At 35.9% G+C, this 23,366-nt stretch overlaps 1 protein-coding gene across 3 annotated transcripts in view; it reads left to right on the forward strand.

Annotated features, from left to right (window-relative positions):
* CD2AP (CD2 associated protein) overlaps nt 1-23,366 on the forward strand; it is a 167,377-nt gene that overhangs the window by 79,946 nt on the left and 64,065 nt on the right. For all 3 annotated transcript variants that reach the window (XM_012556424.2, XM_023734251.1, XM_023734250.1), the window contains exons 3-5: nt 4,364-4,517; nt 15,475-15,575; nt 17,906-18,026. In XM_012556424.2, the coding sequence (XP_012411878.2) occupies nt 4,364-4,517; nt 15,475-15,575; nt 17,906-18,026 (376 nt within the window). The remainder of the gene's footprint in view (nt 1-4,363; nt 4,518-15,474; nt 15,576-17,905; nt 18,027-23,366) is intronic.

Below are 23,366 nucleotides of genomic sequence, written 5' to 3' on the forward strand. Positions count from 1 at the left end.
GTGGAACTGTCAGTTTCTCTTTTTAGTGCTGTTAAAGTTTGTTTTATGTATTTTGGAGCCCTGTCATTGGAGGCATCGATGTTTATTATGGTTATGTCTTCATGATGGATCATCCCCTTAATCATTATATAGTGTCCTTCTTTGTCTTTTAGGGTGGATTTTGTTTTAAAGTCTATTTTATGTGACATTAGTATTGCCACTCCTGCTCTTTTTTGGTAGCTGTTTGCTTGTTCCTTTTTTTTCCATTCTTTGATTTTTAATAAATTTACATCTTTGTTTTTAAGGTGTGTCTCTTGTAGACAACATATAGCTGGATCCTGCTTTTTTATACATTATGTCACTCTCCATCTCTTTATGGGTGCATTTATGCCATTTACATTCAGTGTAATTATTGTTAGGTTTGAGTTTATTGCTGTCATTTTGTAGTGCCTTTTTTGGTGGTGCTGACATTTTCTTTCCTCCTCTTACTCTCCTGTGGTGAGTTCCTTTTGTTTGTGGATTTTTTTTGTAGTTCTTTTGTTTTTGTAGGTTTTGTTTTTACTGAGACTTTATGTTTTTCTTCTTTATTTTTTTGAATAGGTTTTTTACCTTTCTTTGTGGTTACCTTGAAATTTACCCTCATCTTCCTAGGTTTTAACCAGTCTATTATTACTTGGTATCACCTTGCTTTTCTCTCCATTAGAAGGATCTATCTCTATACCGTTTATTCCCTCTTTTATTGTTCTGATGCTGTTATCATTTACAGATTAACCTCTCTGGTTCCCTGTTGTAATTCTTTTGGTTTTGCACAGTCCTTAAATGTTCATTTCCTACATTGGTATCTGGCTAGTATAATCCTGTGTCCTGTATTCAGCCTGTTTTCTGATGTTGTTTGTTCTCAGATCAGAGGCCTCAATTTAATAAGTCTTGTAAGTTTGGTTTGGTTTTTACGTAGTTCCTTAATTTCTGTTTATCTGGAAATGACCTAATTTCACCATCATATTTGAATGAGAATTTTGCAGGATATATTATTCTTGGCTGGCAATTTTTTTCTTTCAAGGTTTTATATGTCATCCCATTGCCTTTTTGCCTGCATGGTTTCTGCCAAATAATGCGAGCTTAGTCCTATTGTTTCTCCTCTGTATGTAACTTTTTGTTTTTCTCAAGCTGCTTGGATGGTCACGTTTTCATTTCTCATGATATTGGGGAAGTTTTCTGTCAGCAATTCTTCAATGATCCTCTCTGTGTTTTCTGTTACTCCCCTGTTCTGGAACTCAGATCACTTGCAGATTTTTGCTTTTGATTGTATCCCACATAATTCTCATGGTTTCTTCATTTTTGTTCTTTCTTTTTTCTGATTTTTCCTCAAACAGTTTTGTATCCACGTGTTTGTCTTCAGTTTTGTTAATCCTGTCTTCCATCGTTTCAGACCTCCATTAGAAAGATCTTGCTTGCTCCTCAGCCCTTCTATGACACTGTCCATTTGTGAAATCTTGTTGTTTAGCCTTTGGATTTCTAATTGTTGTTTTTGTATGATTTCTAGTTGTGAATTTGTTTTAGTATTTTGTTCCTGTATTATTTTATTGAATTCTTCCTTTTTTTGTCTGTATTTTCCATGATTTTGTCAGCCTTTTCCATGAATTTGTCCATTTTTTCCTCATTTTTGTCTGCTTTTTGCTTCAACTCTTGGATAATTCTGAATATTAGAGATTTGAATTCCCTGTCAGGCAGTTCTAGTGCCTTTTCTTCAACTGGAAGGTCATCTGGTGTTTTCTTTTGGATGCCTACTGGAAACATCTTGTCTGGTTTTTGTATATGTTTTGATATGGTCTGATTTCTTCGGGGCATTCAGTAGTTATTTTCTTCGTTTATTGATTGTAGATTTGTTTGTTTCATCCTCCTTTTTTGTTTTATTTTGGTTATGTCTTAACAGGTGGCCTGTGCGTTCTTTGTTGTTTGCTTGTCTGTGGTCATGATACTTTTCCCGTCTTTCTCCAGTGGGCAGGGTTAATCACTCAGGTATGGTGTAGCAGGGCAGGTCCAGCTGAAGGGGAGTTCCTAGAATGGGTTGTTTGCAGCACGTAATAGGTCTAACAGTGCGGTCCGGGAATCAGTGCAGGGTAGGTTTCAGTACGCCATGCCTGTGCTGCTTGGGAGTATGATGTTCAGTGCACAGTGCAGGTAGGCAGGAAGGGCGGGAGAGAGTGTGATGTGTGCAGTTAAGATGGGTATGGGAATGATGAGGGGAGGGAGGAACAGGAGCCAAAAACATACACACAGATAAAAAGAGTGCTAAGGGAGCTTGCTATTGGAGTGGAGCAAGGATATACTGAGAAATGGGGAAAAACAAAAATGAAAAAAAAAAAGGGTAAAAGAAAAAAAATGAATAAATCAAGAAACTGGAAATGAAGAAAGACAAAAAGTGAATAAGAGACAATAAAACAAAACAAAAAAACAAAAACTAGAAAAAAAGAAGAAAAAAGAAACGCCCCCACGGATGTCCTTGTGCCTCTGCACAGAGTAAGAGAGTAGCCTCCAAGCCGCGTGGTACTGCCCAGCTAGAAGGGGCTCCCAAGCCAAGAAAAGAAAAGAAAACAAACAAATCAAAACAGAACAAATCAGAGCAAACAAACAAACAAAAACAGCCCCGGCGGTCCCACCAGCACAGCATCACGGGCCGGGAAGTGGTTTCACAGTCGAGTGGTAGTTCGCCGCCTTTCAGGAAGAAGCAAAGATGACACGTGGAGCCAGGTATTTGAGAGAAAGGATGGGGAGGTGGTGAGAAGTAAGGAAGAAATTTAAAGAAGCGGAAAAAAGCAACACCAGCAGCCAATGAATGGCACCCAGGGAGCTGGCCAGTGCGGGCGAGTGGAATCCAAGCGACAGTGGGGAGAAGCCAGTACTTCCCCACCAAGAGATTGTGGCTCTAGGAAGCAGAGGAGGCCAAGTGGGGGTGACGAAGGGTAGGGGGTGAGAAAGCGTATATTTCTGGTTACCGGTTGTTCTGTCTCCTGTTAGAAGCTCCATTAAGCTGCTTTCTCGTACTTCGTGTTCGCTGATGTCCAATACGAGTCCAAGATGGTGGATCCATGCTGTGGTAGCTGATAGGGGACCTCTGCATGTATCACTCCTCGCACTCTGTTCTCAGTCATTGTCTTATTCTATTCGGTGCTTGGTTGAGTTCTTTACCTCTTCATTTGATGCTTAGGGTTTCAGGATTGATGTGTGACTCTGTTTGACTTAGTTTTTCGGATCTTTGCTGTGGAGGAATGGCGTGGTGCTTCTGACTGTAGCGCCATGTTGCCCAGAAGTCAGTTTGTGCTTTTTAGTGTCTTATTTAAGAAAATATTTTAATTGCTTAAGTTACAAAAGCATTCTTACTGTGTCTTCTAATATTTTTAGTTTTATTTGACACTTCTAAGTTTTTAATTCACCTGGGATAGGTTTTAGGTGTTGTGTGAGAGAAGGATCCAGTTTTATTCCCTATCCCCAAATATGGAACATAAGTCTTACTAGCACCATGTAGCTTAAGATTACATCTAATAAGAATACTTAAACTTTTTATTACCATTGGGATAAGGTCCCTTGTTGACTTTACTCTCATTGAGATTTGTATTTAGCTGGCATGTGTGGTATGATCACATTGGTTATTTATTCTCTTTGTGATTGGTTGATGCATTCATTGTGATTAATCAGTGCTTATGCACCACCAGTTTGAGTTGTTTTGAAAGTCACCCCTGCTCTTATCCCTTTCTGAATGTTAGATGACTTAGAACAGGGGTCATCAAACTACAGCCTGTGGGCCAAATCTGAATGCCAGTTTTTGTAAAGCTATGAGTTAAGAATGTTAGCTAATAAACTTTATAAATGATTGAGAAAAAATCAAAAGAATAATAGTTTGTGACATGTTTAAAGTATATGAAATTGAAATTTTAGTGTTCACAAATAGTTTTATTCAAATATAGCTATGCTTATTCAATTAATATATGACTGAATTTGCACTACAATTGAGTAGTTGCAACAGAGTCTGTATGAAGTATAAATCATAAAATATTTACTATTTAGCCCTTTATAGAAAAAAAAATTTGGCCACCCTTGACTTAAAATATACTGTTATTTATATCTTAGGGTTACTTTGTGTGTTGGCATAGCGGGGTGTTTCAGCCTCTCTTTCTTTACCTCCATCGCTAGCTCTCGGAAGACGTAAAGTCATAATGAGCCACTGGTACCAAATGTGTTGCATTCTTCAGATGTGTTTGGGCAGAGAAAAAGGTTGAAAACTATTAATATTATGATTTATGTAACAATTGCTGTACCTGGTTTTATTTGAGAATTTAATTAAAAGCAACTTAATTTACCTATTTACTGATATTCTGTTTTATAGGAAATCAAGAGAGAGACAGAATCCAAGGATGATAATTTGCCCATCAAACGGGAAAGGCATGGGAATGTAGCAAGTCTTGTACAACGAATAAGCACCTATGGACTTCCAGCTGGAGGAATTCAGCCACATCCACAAACCAAAAATATCAAGAAGAGTATGTAAATAATTTCTTTGCTATTTAATGTCATAAAAATAGAAGGATATTTTATAACCATTCAAAACAATGTTAAGAAAAATTAGCTCAACCTTCTGTAGCAGATCACAGTAATTTTTTACTTCTTACGTTAATTAGACACTGGTCCAATCTTCGTTTTTAGTCATGTACAGTTGATTACATACTGGTAGTCAAGCATAAGTAGCTGACAGTCATCTATAAGAATTATAAGTAAAATATGAGGCTTTATTATTAGTCTCACGGACTCTGCTAAATGGTTAAAACTTCGCTGCGGTCGTTTTTTAATACTGTTTATTTAATGGGATGCTAAAATGTATGCTGATTCGTACACAGTATAGATACAAGAATTTTGATACTGCTTTTTTTTTTAGTGGTTAGACATATGAGCATATACAGGATACCTGTGAGAGCCGGAACTCGACAGAACTGCCTTGTTTTTACGGGTCTTCCAAGTTTTCCAGCTTTGACAGGTTGCAGTCTTGCCACTTTTCTGTTGCTCTCTTTACTGGAAAATATTTGAGCTTTCCTTCTCTAACAGGTTACCACCTTATACAGGTTCTGGCTTTTGCAGATTTCAAGTTTTCAAAGGTGATTGGCCTAGCAAAGTGCCTTTTAAATATTTTGCACTTTGTAAATATGTTGGAAGAACAAAGCTAACTTGTCATGTGGAGACCACTGTGTTGAAATCAGAGATGGAGTTGAATTTGTCTTACCACCTTGGACTCATCATTTAAATTCTCTTGAGTTTTATTTTACTAGAAAAAAGGCTAATATCTGATTTCACAGAGTTATTGTAAAGAGTAATAGTTCAGTAAACATTAATTCAGTGACTGTTACTCATTAATCAATCCAAGTAATAGTAAATTGTGCATTTGTTATTTGCCATACACTGAGCTCTGGGCTGCTGGTGAGAGTGGTAAAGAAGACAGATAATATAGTTGTTCTTAAAGAACTTATTGTTTTGTGAAAGATAAAAAAGTACAAAACATGCAACATGTATAAAGAAGTACAAAGCTCTATGGGAACAGATAATCAAGTGTTTTAATATAATAGCACCTGAAGCCCCTGAGAGATTGAATACCCTTACTATTTTCAGTTTGATTTAGTAGGCATTAAATAAGTATTTAATCACATATATCTTAGATCAGTGTCTTTGAGATTGTGATCGGTAAATCCCTTGTGATAATAAGTAGTTTACAGTAAAGACATTTCATTTACATAGATTTCACAAATTGGAAATGTAAGGCAGTTTATGATTTTTATAGAGTCCCATTATATCTCTCGTAACCTGTTACTCTCTATGCTACTGTCTGTTAAGTCTGAGAAAACCTCTTCTCTCTGAGTTACATCATACTTTGATAATTGTTATGAAAAGGGAACAGATATTCTGACACTGAGACAAACCAATAAAAAGATTTTACGTGTTCTTTTTTCCCCAGAAAATGCAATGTCCAGACAATTTAGATTTTACCCACATTGCTCTCACTCTGCTGTCTGAAAATGGACGGTTTCAGTTGTCCTAATGGTCTTGGACTCTGAAAGTCTATTTGCTCGGGAAACAGGAAAACGAGAGTATGTCCACATCCTGCAGCTTTGTGTTCATATGAAGTTTCTGTGTACAGGGAGAAAATTTTTTTTGTTTTTAATTGTGCCTTAGATGAAGGTTTACAGAGCAAATTAGTTTCTCATTGAACAAGTAATACACGTATTGTTTTGTGACATTGGTTGCCAACCCTGTGACGTATCTCAGCACTCTCCACTTCTTGACCTTGGGTTCCCCATTTCCATTCGTCCAGCTTTCCTGTCCCCTCCTGCCTTCTCGTCCTTCCCCCTGGGCTGGTGTACCCATTCAGTCTTGTATACGTGGTTGAGCTACATGTATTATTGTATATTTTATGGGCTTGTCTAATCTTTGGCCGAAGGGTGAACCTCAAGAGTGACTTCAGTACTGAGCTAAAAGGGTGTCCGGAGGCCATACTCTCGGGGTTTCTCCAGTCTCTGTCAAACCAGTAAGTCTAGTCCTTTTTTGTGAGTTTGAATTTTGTTCTGCATTTCTCTCCAACCCTGTCCGGGACCCAGTGTTGTGATCCTTGTCATAGCAGTTGGTGGTGGTAGCGGGGCACCATCTAGTTGTGCTGGACTCAGTCTCATGGAGGATGTGGTAGTTGTGGTCCATTAGTCCTTTGGGCTAATCTTTTCCTTGTGTCTTTGGTTTTCTTCATTCTCCCTTTCTCCAGATAGAGTACAGGGAGAAATTTTAAGCCCATAAAAGAGTTACGATTTCTGCTCATAGTAAAATCCTGTTATAGCTTTCTTTAGCTTCAGTGAACTACAAAGGGACAAATTTTTTAAGTGGAGGCTAGATAAAGAGCTTCACGGTTATGAATATTTTATTCATTTTTGTCTCCTAATAGGAAAAGAACACAGTAAATTTCACCTTCCTTAAGAACATCGGACATAATTTTTTTTTTTGTTAGAAGGAAAAACCATTATGTGGTTGGTAGCAGAGGCTTAAACTTTTTCCTAAGGATCCTCTGTAACTTGTTTTTAAATGCGTGTTCTGCAAAGACTAAATTGGTATTTTGGTATCAGCTCATATTTAAAACATGATGTAGAGTGTTTCTGCTTTCCTGTTATTTATGTATTATTGTTTACATTTATTAAATCTGAATTTTTTTTATTCCTGTTAGTTTACATCATATCCGTAATTCACAGAATAGATCATTTATTCAAAGGTGACTCATTGCTGGGTTAAATAGTGGTGGAAACTACTAACCAATATTATTAATATTTTCAAAACAAAACAAAAAAACCCCAAATAAAACAAAAAATTTTTGTATACGACAATAGTGTAAGCACTACAGTGTGTATGTTCAATTTAAATCTCTGTGTACAGAGACAAGTGAATCTGTATGTGTACTGATTTTGTCTAAACAACTAAAAAGAGATTTAAATAGTATGATGTTGAATGTTTAAAAACTTGATTTGATTGGACTAGTAACCCATTTTTACCTAGTTATCTATTTGTTGATTTTTTAATGAAACTTAGTCATGAAACCATTGAAACTTGTGCTGTCACTTTTAAGTTAAACATGGTAACTTCTCAGTAAAACAAACAGATATTTTTCTAGAGCAAGCACAGAATGTTTTCCTGGACAAAGTTGATTACTGTAGTTGCTAAAGCTAGAGAGACCGAATTTACACTACTTGTGCCAAATACAGGTACAAGTCACATTATTGCTGAGATGCTTGAGAAATCAGCCACGATGATAAGAGTAGTTTATTTTGCTTGGAGAGTAAAAAAAAAAAAATTGATTTCTTTTGGCATCACAAATCTAAGTGGCATTCAGTGTGAACTGTTAGTAGATATTTCACTTCACATTTGGAAGAAATTGATGCCAGATGTGAATCTACTGTTTGCATGTGTGAGGGAAGACATTACTGCTTGCTTTGTTTTCCTTATTACTGGAAACTCATGCTGCAGAAGAAGTAATTCTTCATGTAGTTAATAATTATTTTGAATGTAAAAAATGCATAGAAGTTTATACTGATAGATCACTAGTATGTATACTGAAAGGAATGATGTTACTACATGAAAAATTAGCTGACAAGACTGCCAGGCTCGACAGTGGTTTATTCCCAGAGAACAGTTGTAGTAAACAGTATGCCTCCTGATTTGGAGTGAGTGCTGAAGAAAATAATGAAAATTCTGAACGCTGTCAAATTGTGGCCACTGAATATACATTTTTGCATCATACTTTTTTTGAAAAAAATGGGCATGTTAGTTCAGGCTCTGCTGTTTGATACTGAAATATTCTGACTCCTGATGAGAAAAAGACTCATTCAAATAATTCTACCTCAACCCCTAAACCCTCAAATAAATGGGGTAGGGTGTTCTAATTTTCTGTTTTGAAAAATTTTGTATCTACAGAGAAGTTGGGAGAATAATTGTGCAATGAACATAGTTCTCTCTTCACCTAAACTTGCTGATCACATTTTGCCATATTGACTTTATATACAGATAACATTATTTTACTGAATACTAAATATGTTGTAAGTACGTTGCAAACAAGACACGTCATCCCTAATCACATGAGGGTTTTTTTTTTTTTTCTCCTCTTTATGATGTTGATAATGATAAAGATTTCCTAAGATTTCAAGTGTCTTACTCAGGCGGTATATCTCAGCAGTGTATCTAGTGTCTTCAATAGCTTAAATCTTTCATTTAATGACCTAAATATTACAGTCTTTTTATTGCTGAGGTTAAGGGAAACAATTTTTAAAGATGATTCACCTGTGTAGCAAATGTCCCAATCAGTGTGTTTCTTAACATTTGTTGATTTCCTTTGCTTATTAGAGAATGAAATTGATGAAAACTTCTTGACATATTAAAAAAATGTTAATGTTGCAATAAACCTGAAGCTCTACTTTCTAGAGCCAAATAGAACTAAAAAGTGGATCAGGAGTCCTTTTGCTGCTATTTCTGAAGTTTAAGCTTTTATAACCTCCCAGCTTCTGAGTGTGGTATGCTCTTCCTTTTAGCATTTGATGGAAGGATTCAAACAACAATCTTCAGTGAGAAATAGTTGTATAGTTTAAGAACTCTGTTTGATCTGAATATTTAGAACTACTTTTCAGAACCATAAAATGCTTAAAACTCTTGATGACTGACCTACATTTTAAAAATAAGCATTTTCTGTTTCAGTAGAAAGAGAATAAGAAAATAATTTAAATGCTTGTGAAGTTTCAGTTTTTTTAAAAATATGAAACATTTCTAAAAAGTTTTTTTTTTTTTTAAATTTTGGACACTTAACGCGCTTAATGTCTTATCATCTGAGGGTGCCAAGACCATGAGAAACACTGTTAGTGTAGGACACTTAAATCTGTCAGTTAAAGCTGGGTCTGAATCCTGAGTTAGAACTCACAGTCTAGGCAAGGAGAAATATCAAACTACTGTAAAATAAGGATGATAGTAATAATTACCTCATATGATTTGTAGGTATTATAACATGAAAAGTACTTATTGTAAGAAGTGATTAATAAATGTTTGTAATTATTATTATAATATTTTATGCTATTAAGAATCATAGAGGTGTACATAACATGCAGTGATGATTGAGATGAAGGGACAGTTCTATACTAGTGTTGTCAAGCAAGGTGTATGTAAGCTGCTGCTTGAAGTAGGATGTATGATACACATGGAGATTGGGGAATAAGGCATTTTAGGTAGACTTGCTACCTTTGGCAGAGACACAGGTAAGCAAGGACATGGTATTTTCAGGGAATACGTATCAAACGTGGCTAGAATGTTTGAGCTATATTAAAGCACTTTGTAATCTGTAAAGAAGGCGGCATGATATAGTGGAAAGATAATAAATAGGCTTAGCAGTCAGAAGTGTGTATAATTCTAGTTTTGCCTGTTTTTAGCTCTGTAGTCTTGGACAGATTATTTAACTTCTGAGTTTGTTTTCCTCATCGGTAAAATGATGATAATAAGTTTTTATGATCTGTTGTCTGGGAAATGTTTGTGAAATACTTAGAATAGTAGTAGGACTTAAAAGACATGAAGTATGTCCCCGCTTGGGTGTATATCCTTTATTCTCTTCCTTATTGATACCTTTACTTATAATTTCTTTGTAGATCTGTGAAGCTATATGGAAGTTACTTGTGATAAGAAAATACTAGTCATGGTTATGTTTTAAAAAATTATGTAATTTCTTGTATTGGTAACTTGTATCTTGTATTGGCAGCTCTGTTCCTCCACCTGTTTTTTTTTTTTTTTCCTTTCTTTTGTGCTTAGCATGGGTTCTGATACATTAAGAAATATAGTAAATACTTATTGACCAGTGTGTATGGGTAAAGGAGCCCTGGTGGCATAGTGGTTAAGTGCTTGGCTGTTAACTGAAAGGTTGGCTGTTCTACAGAAGAAAAGACCCAACAGTCTTCTCCTGTAAAAATTACAGTCTAGGAAACCCTATGGGCGGTTCTACTCTGTCATATAGGGATGCTATGAGTCAGATCCACTCGATGGCACACAACAACAACTACATCAGTATGTATGGGTAGACAATGTGTGTGTAATTTCAAATGTGAAAAATCTCAACAGTCCTTTTGTGTTGCCAGTTAACAGATAAATTCAGTATGGGCCAAACAAAAAAAAAACCCAAACTCATTGCTGTCGAGTTGATTCTGACTCATAGGACCTTACAGGAGAGAGTAGAACTCAGAACTGTCCCATAGGGTTTCCAAGGATTGGTTGGTGGATTTGCACTGCCGACATTTTGGTTAGCAGCCAAGCTCTTAACCACTGCGCCACTAGGGCTCCTCAATATAGGCAGTCACCTCAGTTTATAAGTGAACCATATTTAAGTAGGGAATCGTGAAATTTTTTCTTTTTTTTTTTTTTTTAGTAAGTGACTCACATTTTCTGGTAGTAATGGGAGTTGTTAAGATGTTTTTTTCCAATGTGGCACTTTCTTTTGAAAAATGGAAAACACTCTGGAGAATTACATGCTTAACATGAAATGAAAAAAAAGTAAGTCAAACATAGCTCTTTGTTAAAATATAACTAGGTCACTCAGAGTTAATTTACATGCTTATGGTGGGGGGGCTAATTAATACTCTTTCTATTCATCTGATCTCTGATTTTAAAAGATACTGATACCCAACTAAAAATGCAAATCGTACTTTTTAAAGAATTGTCAGAAAGATGGAAAGGATTTTTCTTTTTTGAAGAGCACCTTATCAAAATGGGTTTTTTCTTTTGCAATAATATCAATTACTTTTCCTTGTCTATGAAGTGCTAACTACAAAGAACACATTTATGAATAAATTTTCTCAAAGTCACTGCATCAGTTTGCAAAAAAGTACTTAGAAACTATTTTTATCTCTGTAGTATAAGAGATGATAAATTTTCCTGCAGTATGCATAAAACTCTTGTTGTTGTATGCCGTCGAGTCGATACCAACTCATAGCAACCCTATGTGACAGAGTAGAACTGCCCCATCGCAATTTGCTAGGCTGTAGTCTTTACGGGAGGAGATAGCCAGGTCTTTCACCTGCAGAACACCTGGTAGGTTCTAACCACCGACCTTTTGTTTAGCAGCCAAGTGCTTAACCATTGTGCTACCAGGGCTCCTTTTGCATAAAACTACTATTCTTTAATTATTACTTAAAATTTTACCATAATAACTGATGAAAGGTGACATTTGAAAAATTTTGTTGTGATCTCTAGGTTAGTTTTAAAATTGTGGTCAGGGTTTACCTTGTTTATTTTCTTTTATTGTAAAACATTTTTTTAAATCAAATATAATTGTGAATTCCTTAAGGAAGCACAAGGAAAGCCTGTTACTAACATGAGACCTCCAGTGTCACTGTTTCTTATTTGGAAACTCTTGATTTTTCTGATTGTCATGTCTGTTTTTCACCTTTGCCAGGCTGTTTGGTTGCATGTAATTTTATTTTTTTATTTGAGGGGGTTCAATTGGATTTGTTTTTTTTGTCCTGATAAACAATTTCATAGATTCATAGAATGTCAGAACTAAAGTAACTGTACTGTTTAGCCAGATCTTTTATGGTTTAGGAAATTGATTCCCAGAGAATTTAGGTCAGATAACTAGTTAATGACAGCTAGTACTAGAACCAAGTCTTCTGACCAAGCCAGTGATGTTTCTGTTGTAGCATGGTGCCTGTCTTTACCATGTAAAGTTTATTTGGAGATGGCTTATGACCATGGTTTGATGCAGTAAAATTCTAGTTATTCATATTACATCTTAGGATTCTCCTTCTATTCCAGTAAAAACAATCTCCTTAGAATCCTATATTTGTCGTTGTTGTTAGGTGCTGTTGAGTTGGTTCCGGCTCATAGTGACCCTATGTACAACAGAACAAACACTGCCTGGTCCTGCACCATCCTTACAGTCATTGCTGTGTTTGAGCCGATTGTTGCAGCCACTCTGTCAGTCCATCTCCCTGAAAGTCTTCCTCTTTTATGCTGACTGTCTGCTTTACCAAGTAAGATGTCGTCCTCCAGAGACTAGTCCCTCCTGATAACGTGACCAAAGCCTGTGAGATGAAGTCTCACCATCCTTGCTTCAAAGGAGCATTCTGGCTGTACTTCTTCCAAGAAAGATTTGTTCATTCTTCTGACAGTCCATGGTATATTCAGTATTCTTTGCCAACACAGTAATTCAAAGGCATTTCTTTTTCAGTCTTCCTTATTTGTTGTCCATCTTTCACATATATGTGAGATGATTGAAAATACCATGGCTTGGGTCAGGAGCATCTTAGTCCTCAAAGTGAAATTTTTGCTTTTTAACACTTTAAAGAGGTCTTTTGCAGCAGATTTGCCCAATGCAGTACTTTGTTTGGTTTTTTGACTGCCGCTGCCATGGGGGTTGATTGGGGATCCAAGTAAAATGAAATCCTTGACAACTTGAATCTTTTCTCCCTTTATCATGATGTTGCTTATTGGTCCAGTTGTGAGGATTTTTGTTTTCTTTATGTTGAGATGCAATCCATACTGAAGGCTGTAGTCTTTGACCTTCATCAGTAAGTGCTTCAAGTCCTCTTCACTTTCAGCAAGCAAGGTTGTTACATCTGCATTAACACAGGTTGTTAATGAGTCTCATCCAATCTTGATGCCACATTCTTCTTCATATAGTCCCAGCTTCTCAGATTATTTGCTCAGCGTACAGATTGAATAAGTATGATGAAAGGATACAATCCTGACGCACACTTCCCTGATTTTAAACTAGGCTGTATCCCGTTGGTCTGTTTGAACAGCTTCCTCTTTGTCTATGTACAGGTTCCTCATGAGCACAATTAAGTGTTCTAGAATTCTCATTCTTTGCAATGTTATCCATAATTTGTTATGATCCACACAGACGAATGCCTTTGCATAGTCAATAAAACACACATAAACATCTTTCTGGTATTCTGTGCTTTCACCAAGATCCTTCCTATGTTAGCAACTCCCATTTCATTGGTAAAATTGTTTCCTTGATCTCGACTATTCTACCACCTTTTTCCTACCATCTTGCATCTTGTTCATCTTTCATTGTATAACTGCTACCATTTTTTCTTCAAAGCCTTCCACATCTGCTCCAGTTCAAACCTCCCCTTTCTATAACATTTTAGGATATGGGGCCCTGGTTGTGCAGTGCTTAAGTGTTTGGCTGCTAACCAAAAGGTCAGCAGTTCAAATCCACCAGCCACTCCTTGGAAACTGTATGGGGCAGTTCTGCTCTGTCCTATAGGGTCATTACCAGTTGGAATCGACTGGATGGCAACAGGTATTATATATTCACTTTCTGTTATTAATTGCTTCATGTGCGTGTTTCCTGTCTGCTCAAGTCCTGTTAGTTCCTTAAGTATGCATTTAAATTATTAAGAAAAATCTTGTTAGAATGTAGGCATACTTGGATGATATTAGTTGGCATTGCTGCAGTATGTTAGACCTACATGTTTGCTCATTAGTTAATTCGAAAGTATTTAGAAATACCTACCATAAGCCAGGCACTATGCTAGATGCCCTGGTGTGGCAGTGGTTAGGAATCTACCAGCTGCTCCTTGAAAACCCTATGGGGGCAGTTCTGCTCTGTCCTATAGGGTTGCTATGAGTCGGAATCTGTTTGACAGCAATTGGTTTGTTTGTTCTTTCTTTTTTTTTTTTTTGTATGCTAGATGAGTTTGTTAACAGAGCAGTTAACTCAATGTCCAGTTCTCTTTATCCTACAGAGTAGAGGGGAACACACAAGAAAATGTCATTGTGATAGAATGAAAAGGAAAAAAAGTGAATTGTCAGTAAAAGATAAGTTATTGACGTCAATAGGGCAAGTACAGGGTGCTATGGAAGCACAAAGGAAGAGTACATAATTCGGAAGGATATCTGGAGGAAGTGCCCTCTAACCTGAGATCTGAAGATGAGGTGACGGTAGACAGAGGTGGGCTTTGGGGATGAAGGTAAAGTGTACCTGGTTAAAGAAAAGCGTATTTATTTCTAAGAAGGAATAGGGCATGCCATTTCCAAGAATTAAAGAAGATCAGTCTTTAACCATTGAGTCCAAGACTGAGAATCACCTGGGGATCTTGCCCTTTAGGGCGGATTCTGATTCAGCCTTCAGTAGGTCTCCAGTGGAGTCAGAGATGCTGCATTTCTAATATGCTTTCAGATGGTACTGATGCTGGTAGTCTGACTGATTAGCAAGAAAGAATCCTTTAATCATTTATAACTGGTCATCCAGCCAGGGCTGCTTTAATGACGTGGGTGAGTCTGAGTTTGCAATTCTTGGAATTTTAAAGAGGTTGAGAACCACAAGCCTGGATAAATGATCATTATTTGTCTGAATAAATTAAGCTTGTTCGAAAAGCTGAAGTCAAATTATTTTTATCTTCACTAATATAAGTTTGATTTTTATCTGTCAGAAAATAGCTATAAAGAAGATATAATAAATCTTAGATTTGTACATTTTGCCTCTTTTTTCCCCAGGCACTCTTTGAAAGTAGTACATTTTAAATATTTGTAGACTTTGATCAGGTAGCAGTCTGAAAATGAATGGCCTGAAAGATTCGTTTATGATAAATTTGTTGTAGCAACAATGTCTTTTATTGTCTGTATTTCTAGTCTCAGAATTGTCAGTGAATATTTTGCTTTTGTGCAATTGATGGGATCCGATGTGTAAATAGATTTCATTGCCAGGAGCCTTATATGTTATTTGTATTGGTTTGAATTTATTTGGAGATGAATAGACTAGTATGAGAGCTAAATGGAAGCTAACTAGGATTGATTGTGGTTAGCTGTTTAGAATGCTCATATGTTCTGTTTTTATGCATTCAGTTCAGTCCTATGAATATGAACACGGTATGTAAATAAAGGTGCTATTGCTTATTTTAATGATCTTTCACCATCTAAGTTTTTATTATATTCTTCTTTTAGAGACCAAGAAACGTCAGTGTAAAGTTCTCTTTGAGTACACTCCACAAAATGAGGATGAACTGGAGCTGAAAGTGGGAGATATTATTGATATTAATGGAGAGGTAAGGAAAACATGTGTGTTAGAGATACAGCAGCAATTAGAATCGATGCTTTGAGTTTTAGAAAAATGCTCTGTAACAATGTTTTTTTCTGTGAGAATTTTTGCCCATTTTATTGTTTTTTAATAAAATTTTAAGATATAGACTTTAAAATGGATCTTTAGTGATTTTATGTAAGATTGTATTATCTGTAGATATAAAGCTTTACACATCTTTGCTATACCTAATATTTGTGTACTGTATTTGAATCTCTTACCTTTAGGAATAAAATTTTTTTTTTTTCTAAAATTTGATGCAATCAAAGTAGCTAAGCCCATAAATAAGCCTTTTCTTTGATTCTGAGTTCACTATAGGTACAAAGCAGTGAAATAGAAGGAATTTTTCTACATTTTAATATCATAGAATGAGATTTGAAGATATTAAAAAAAAATAACTTGTCACACCCCTGCTTTTACCATTGAAGGAGTATTAAAGTTTTATTTGGCAATTGAAGATCTCATTTTCAGAATATATGTATTGATCCATATATTGTTGGAGAGATTGATTTTTGTGTCCTAATGCCATGTAACATAATCTATCACTAATGTTTATGTTTAGGTCAGCTTCTAATATGTTTATATAAAAAGTAATTCTGTTTTATTTCCGTCAGGGGCAATAATAATAGTTAACATTCACTGAGTCTGAATTATGTCCTAAGCGCTGTAGCTGGACATTTAGTAAGTGTTACACATTTATTATTTGCTTTAAACTTTTCAACAACCTAATGAGATAGGAAATTTATCCCCATATTACGTATGAAGAGATTGAATCACAGAAGATAAGTAATTGCCTGTTCTAGTTACTGTTGTTCATAACAAACCACCCCAGACTTGGTGGCAAAGACCAATTGTTTCATTAAGCTCATGGGTTTTGTGGGTCAGAAATTCAGAAAGGGCATAACAGAGATGGCTCGTCTCAGTTCCATGACTGTCTGGGTGCCTCAGCTGGAAAGACTCGAGGCACGTGGCTGAAATCGTAGGAAAGTTCCTTCACTCACATGGCTGGTGCCTGCAGGCCTTGAAGACTAGGACTGTTGATCCAAGAGCCATTGACTTAGCTTTTCACAGTATGAGACTCCAAAAACTGACTGCCTGAGTTCAAATTCTGACTCCCCTGCATACTAGGCATATGAACTTGGGCGAGGATGGCTGCAACAAGATATCTCATCCCACATGATCATCTACAATGTGACCTTGACACTTCTCTAACCAAGAAGTTGTGAGCTTTGTCCCTTCCCACCCCCTTCAATCTAGGTGGCTTCTGATGCATTTGTAACCAACAGAATGTGTTGAAAATGACACTGTATCACTTCCAAGGCTACATTATAAAAGGCAACACAGCTATCAACACATTCTCTGAAATGCTTGTACTTGGAGCCCTGAACTGCTGTGTAATAAGTCCGACTATCCTGCGATCCTGAGATAGAAAATTTTTTAAAAATATTTTGAACAGAAAAAAGCTTTTTTTGTAACTGTGATACTGTATGTACTTAATGCTGCTCCGTGAGTTTTCACAGTGAATAGTTTGGTCTTTATAAAATAGATTTTACCCATTAAATCATGTTAGCATTCCTAGCAGAAGCTATTTAAATAGTTATTACATATTTGATTAAGTGGCTTTATGGAAATTATATAACCCCGTTGTTAGTGGGAGTAAATACTTCTTTTCTAAAGAGTTTCGTTTATGACACTAATTCTGGTTAAAGGGTGTGGGTGGGAACTTAGTAGAGCCAGGCATCTGGATTTTTAAAAATAGGTGATTCTTGTGTTATACTTGGGTTAAGAATCACTGTTTGAATGAAAAGCCTTAGTGATTTTCTGCGTGAATTAAGAAGTTATATTCTTATATTTGTCAACCTTTTTTCAAATCACAAATTTCCAGATACTTTAAATAGTATTTGTTACAATTACAAACTGAGACTCAGTAGTGTTTAAGAAAGTGAAATTCCAGAATAAAGTTATCTAGTTCTTGCTATTAAAACATAACACATGGTTATCCGATATTTTCATGGGAATTACTTACTTCATAGATGGCAATTGCGTATAAGTGCTCATTGTAAATATTGCACACTGCTGTTGACGTATGATTAATTCCATATAAGATTAATCCAGTCCACTTAGATTTAGCTTAATATATACTTTTTCCCTGTTGTGTTTTCTTATAGTTTTAAAGGGGTTAATTTGTATCAATAACTTTTTGCTCATTCCTTTAGTTAGCCTAATTTTCTCACAGGAGGAAGATTTTTACTTAAAATAAATAGCCTTTTATTATTCTTGAGTTGTGAACTCTTCCAGGTAGAAGAAGGCTGGTGGAATGGAACCCTGAACAACAAGTTGGGATTGTTTCCCTCAAATTTTGTGATAGAATTAGAGGTAACAGATGATGGTGAAACTCATGAAGCCCAGGAGGACTCAGGTAGATTGTTTGAACAATTTGAATTGATTTAAATAAACTTTATATATGATCTAATTTTTATTATTTATTTTTTTGAAACTCTGTTCTTATTTGGTAACTGTCTTGGTCATCTAGTGTTGCTATAACAGAAATACCACAAGTGGATGGATTTAATTAAGAGAAGTTTATTCTCTTACAGCCTAGTAAGCTGTAAGTCCAAATTCAGGGTGTCAGCTCCAGGAGAAGGCTTTCTGTCTGTGTCGGCTCTGGAGGAACGTCCTTGTGACGCATCAGTCTTCCCTTGGTCTAGGAGCATCTCAGCGCAGGAACCTCAGGTCCAAAGGACGCACTTGGCTCCTGGCACTGCTTTCTTGGGTCATATGAGGTTCCTGTGTCTCTCTGCTCACTTCTCTCTTTGATATCTCAAAAGAGATTGGCTTAGGACACTACTTAATCTTGTAGACCTCATCAGTATAACTGCTGCTAATCCATCTTATTACATCAGAGTGATAGAGTTTTACATGTAAGGAAATCACTTCAGATTACAAAATGGTACACAGTCATACAATACTGGGAATCATGACCCAGCCGAGTTGACGGGTATTTTTGGGGGACACAATTCAGTCCATGACAGTAACTAACCAGAATCCAAACTCTGCTGTTGAGTTAGTTTTGACTCATCGTGACCCCGTGTAATACAGAGTAGAACTGCTCCATTGGGTTTTCTGGCCTTTCTTCTGTGGTGCCACTGGGTTGGTTCGAACTCTGCCAAACCTTTAGGTTGTAAGTTACCGCAAACCCTTTTGGTAACTAGATATGTAATATTTTGAGTTATCAGGTTCAGTTTATCTTCTTTTAAAAATACTACTTATGATAGGGAGCTAAAGTGGACTAAATAGGCAAATTTAATATTTTCCCTGTTCTGATGTCTGCTTCAACCCTAAGTAAACCTTTTATACTCTGATTATAAATGATTTGATATATTTTATCTGTTTTTTTTTTCCCAATTAAGATATATTTAATTTTGATCTGCTGAGTTTGCAAATATCCTATCAACTGCAGAAATTTTTGATTTTTTTCTTAAATAATATCTTCCTTTTATTGTCCGTATTCATAATATAGATTCTGTTTTCCTCTATGCAGCCAGACTGTCATATCATTATTTGTGGTTGCTGTCATTTAGAGACTCACACACATATTCATCTTAATTTGATCATTATTCAAGAGTATGATAGATAAAAATTTTTCCCAAAGCCGGATTTAATTTTTCTATTCTCAAGAATTGCTGTGGGATTTAGGAGATTTTTTTTTTTTCCCCAAAAGAGGAATTGAATTTATAAGTGGTAATAAAGAATAAGTAGATCTTTCTCTTGATTGAAAAGTATACACAGTGAGGGTTTTTCAGAGATTTGTGTTGCTATTAGTAGTATTTGGCAGTTTTGCTAGAATGTTAGTCTCCCTGATGGTAGGGACCTTGTCTTAGTCATTTTTGCTTAACTGTAGTTTTTTTGGTTGCAAAATATGAATAATGATGTTTATCCAAATGGATTGTCAAAATTGGCAAGATCATTTATAAAGATAATGCCTGTAACATAGTGGATTGTTTTTAACTATTTCTTTTACAAATAAATACCATCAGTGTTTTATACATGGAAGGTATAAATCATTTGAAGTTAAGCAAGAAAGCATTATAAGGTTTTATGCAGAGAAAATGGATTTATAAGCCTCAATGTACTCAATGGTAAAGGATAAAATTTAGAGGAAAAAGAATTCAAATAATAATTTTAAATTTAATAGATGATGTGGTATTAAACATAACTGATAAAAGAGACGTGGAGATCATTGTAGAGATTATTCCTAAAGTTTATGTGAAGAGTTTTTAGTTCTACCATTTTAGACTTTATCCAGAAAGTTTCCTAAAACTTTTGTCCTCATCCGTAATCATGGTTTGTTTGCACATGAATGATTTATGCAGGTTTTTTTGTTTGTTTTTTTTCTACTCTTTATTACTTGGAGAAAAGCCAAGTAATGAAACTGTATGAAAGGGCATGAGGAGATAAAGCAAGCTTAGAAACATCTAGATATTGAGCTAGAAAGTCCTAGTATGACACCCTCATTTTATAGCAGAGAAACCAGGACTTTGAGAAGTCATGACTTACATATTTTTCTACATACATATTCTCCTTACAAGAATCAAGACTTCTAAGAATTTTGGCTTTCTGATGCCTTCCTGTGTACTTTCCTCACTACTTCTCAACTTGTGGATCCATCCTTTTAATGCCAGTATAGTGATGTTTTTGAAACATTTTTTAACTTGGAGCAAAATTCCAAAAATAGTACAAAGAGCCCTCATGTTTATATATAGCCTTTACCCAGATTCACCGATTGTTAATGTTTTGCCCCATTTGCTAATTTGTTATTTACTCTCTAAACAAAACAAAACAAACCAGTTGCTGTCAAGTCAATTCTAACTCATGGCAGCTTCATGTCTACCCAATAGAAATGTACTCCATATGGTTTTCAATGGCTATGACATTTCGGAAGCAGATTACTAGCCGTTCCTTCCAAACTCACCTCTTGGGTTCAAGCCACCCCAACCTTCATGGTTACTAATTGATTGCTTAACAGATTTCACTACCCAGGGATGCCTACTCTCTATATATCTATATATTTTTTACCTTTACCCTTTTGTACTTCAGTGTGTATTTCCTAAGAATAAGGCCAGCCTTTTATGTAACCATAGTATAATTTTTAAAATTCTTTCCTCCAGTTCCAATTTAATACCACAGGGTATATTCTAGTCTCCAGTAATTGTATTTTTAAGCCCATCAGCAATAGAGATGAATGAAATGAATAATTGAGTTTGCTTTATTTAAGAGAATTTAATTTTCTTTATTGTTTAAAAAAAAAAACACAACAAACCCATTGCCGTTGAGTCGATTCCAACTCATAGTGACCCTATAGGACAGGGTACAGCTGCCTCATTGGGTTTCCAGGGTTGCCACATCTTTCTTCCATGGAGTGGCTGGTGGGATCGAAGTGCCGACCTTTCAGTTAGCTGCTGAGTACTTAACCACTGCGCTACAAGGGCTCCTTTTAATTATCCTTGTAGGTTTTAGTTATCTATGCTTTGCAAGCCGCACTATATTGCTTTTGAACATAAAGGCAGTCTAGCATTAGACTTGGAAAGATGAATGCTTAAAGAGCAATATTACAATCTTCATTGTTATCAAAAGACTGTTATAGGTATGGAAAAACCAATATCAACTCAATTTCTGAAAAATCGGTGTAGAATGCACCTGTTGGAATTTTAGAAAAGTGACAAGAAAACAGTATATAGCTCTAAAATGAAAGCTAGGAATAATGAATAAGATATTGAGGAAAAATGAACAGTTGACTAAATAATATAATTTCAAGTAAGGGTATCAGGAATTCATTGCAGTAATAATAAGTAGTAGAGTGAAAGTGTAAATACATACAAATTAGATCATGTATAAATATGTTGTATAGCCTTAACTCATGCAGAACCTGTACATAGACCAAGAGACAGTTGTTGTTTTAACAGAACAAGGGGATACTGCATAGTTTAAAATCAGGAAAGGTGTGCATCAGGTTGTATCATTTCTCCATACTTACTCAGTCTGTATGCTGACCAAATAATCGGAGAAGCTGGACTATATGAAGAAGAACATGGCATCAGGATTGGAGGAAGATTCATTAACAACCGTGCTTGCTGAAAGTGAAGAGGGCTTGAAGCACTTACTGATGAAGGTCAAAGACTACAGCCTTCAGTATAGATTACACCTCAACACAAAACAAAAATCCTCACAACTGGACCAATAAGCAACATCATGATAAATGGAGAAAATATCGAAGTTGTCAAGGATTTCATTTTACTTGGATCCACAATCAACGCCCATGGAAGCAGCAGTCAAAAAATCAAATGATGCATAGCACTGGGCAAATCCGCAGTAAAAGACCTCATTAAAGTATTAAAAAGCAAAGATGACACCTTACACACTGAAGTGTACCTGACCCAAGCCATGGTATTTTCAATTGCCTCTCATGCATGTGAAAGCCGGACAATGAATAAGGAAGAGTGAAGAAGAATCGATACATTTGAATTATGGTATTTGTAAAGAATATTGAATATACCATGGACTGCCAGAAGAAAGAACAAACCTGTCTTGGAAGAAATACAGCCAGAATGCTCCTTAGAAATGAGGATGGCAAGACTTTGTCTCATGTACTTTGAGCATGTTATCAGAAGAGGTCAGTCCCTGGAGAAGGACATCATGCTTGGTAAAGTAGAGGGTCAGTGAAAAAGAGAAAGACCCTGGACGAGATGGATTGATTCAGTGGCTGCAACAATGGGCTCAAACATGGCAACGATTGTGAGTATGGTGCAGGACCAGGCAATGTTTCCTTCTGTTGTACATAACGTCACTGTGAATTGGAACCTACACAATGGCATCTAACAACAACAACTCTAATTTTTAGAATAAAATATATAAACTAAGGAAGAAGTGGAGGCAGTTTAATTAAGTGAATTTTTCTTAAGCTTTGCTGACTTTGTGATGGTATAAAGTCCTTCCTGCAGTCCAAAAGCTTAAGGTCTAGGCCTAATGGGTTAAGATAGATACCAACCTGAATAAGTATAATTAGATCATAGAGTAAAATGATCTAAGTTCCCTTAGGAAGGTACAGGAAGTATTGGAGGGTATGTTTCTAAATGGAATACTTTGTTTTACTTAATTTGAAAATTTTCATCTTTTCAGAAAAGTTTCGGGAAACATTAGAAATGTTATCTGTGACTGTAACTATTTTCATTTGAATGTTATCTTTAAACTCCTTTTTTTCCCCTTCTTCTAACTGTTCTTTCCGTTGTTTCCCTTACTGTCCTCTATTCATACTCTTATGATGGCATTTATACCTGTCATACATGTTTACTATCTTTCCTGTCCAATAGGATTTCAGATGTTTATGGGCAGAGAACTTACCTTACTTTTCTTTCTTCCGCACTGCTTATTTATAAAGGTCCAAAACATGTTTGAATAAATCACTGATTTATTTTGTTTCTGTTCTGGGGTTTTATGTTTTCTCTCATGTCACTTAAGTATTTTTTTATAGTGCTGCCACTTTGGGGAAGTATAGTGTAAATAGAACTTGACAATCTACATATGGAACAGGTAGCCCTCATACCAGTTGATTGTCTCATCTGTTTTCTGTAGCACAAGGGTATGCTACTTGTGGTTTCTAGGGAGAATAGACAATCTCTGCTATGGCTGTTAGTGAATTTGTATATAGCGTTGCACTGTGAGAACAAAGTCAAGAGCTTGATCATTTAGTATGATTTGTCCG

The sequence above is a fragment of the Trichechus manatus genome, unplaced genomic scaffold, assembly GCF_000243295.1.
Source record: "Trichechus manatus latirostris isolate Lorelei unplaced genomic scaffold, TriManLat1.0 scaffold00065, whole genome shotgun sequence".
NCBI lineage: Eukaryota > Metazoa > Chordata > Mammalia > Sirenia > Trichechidae > Trichechus > Trichechus manatus.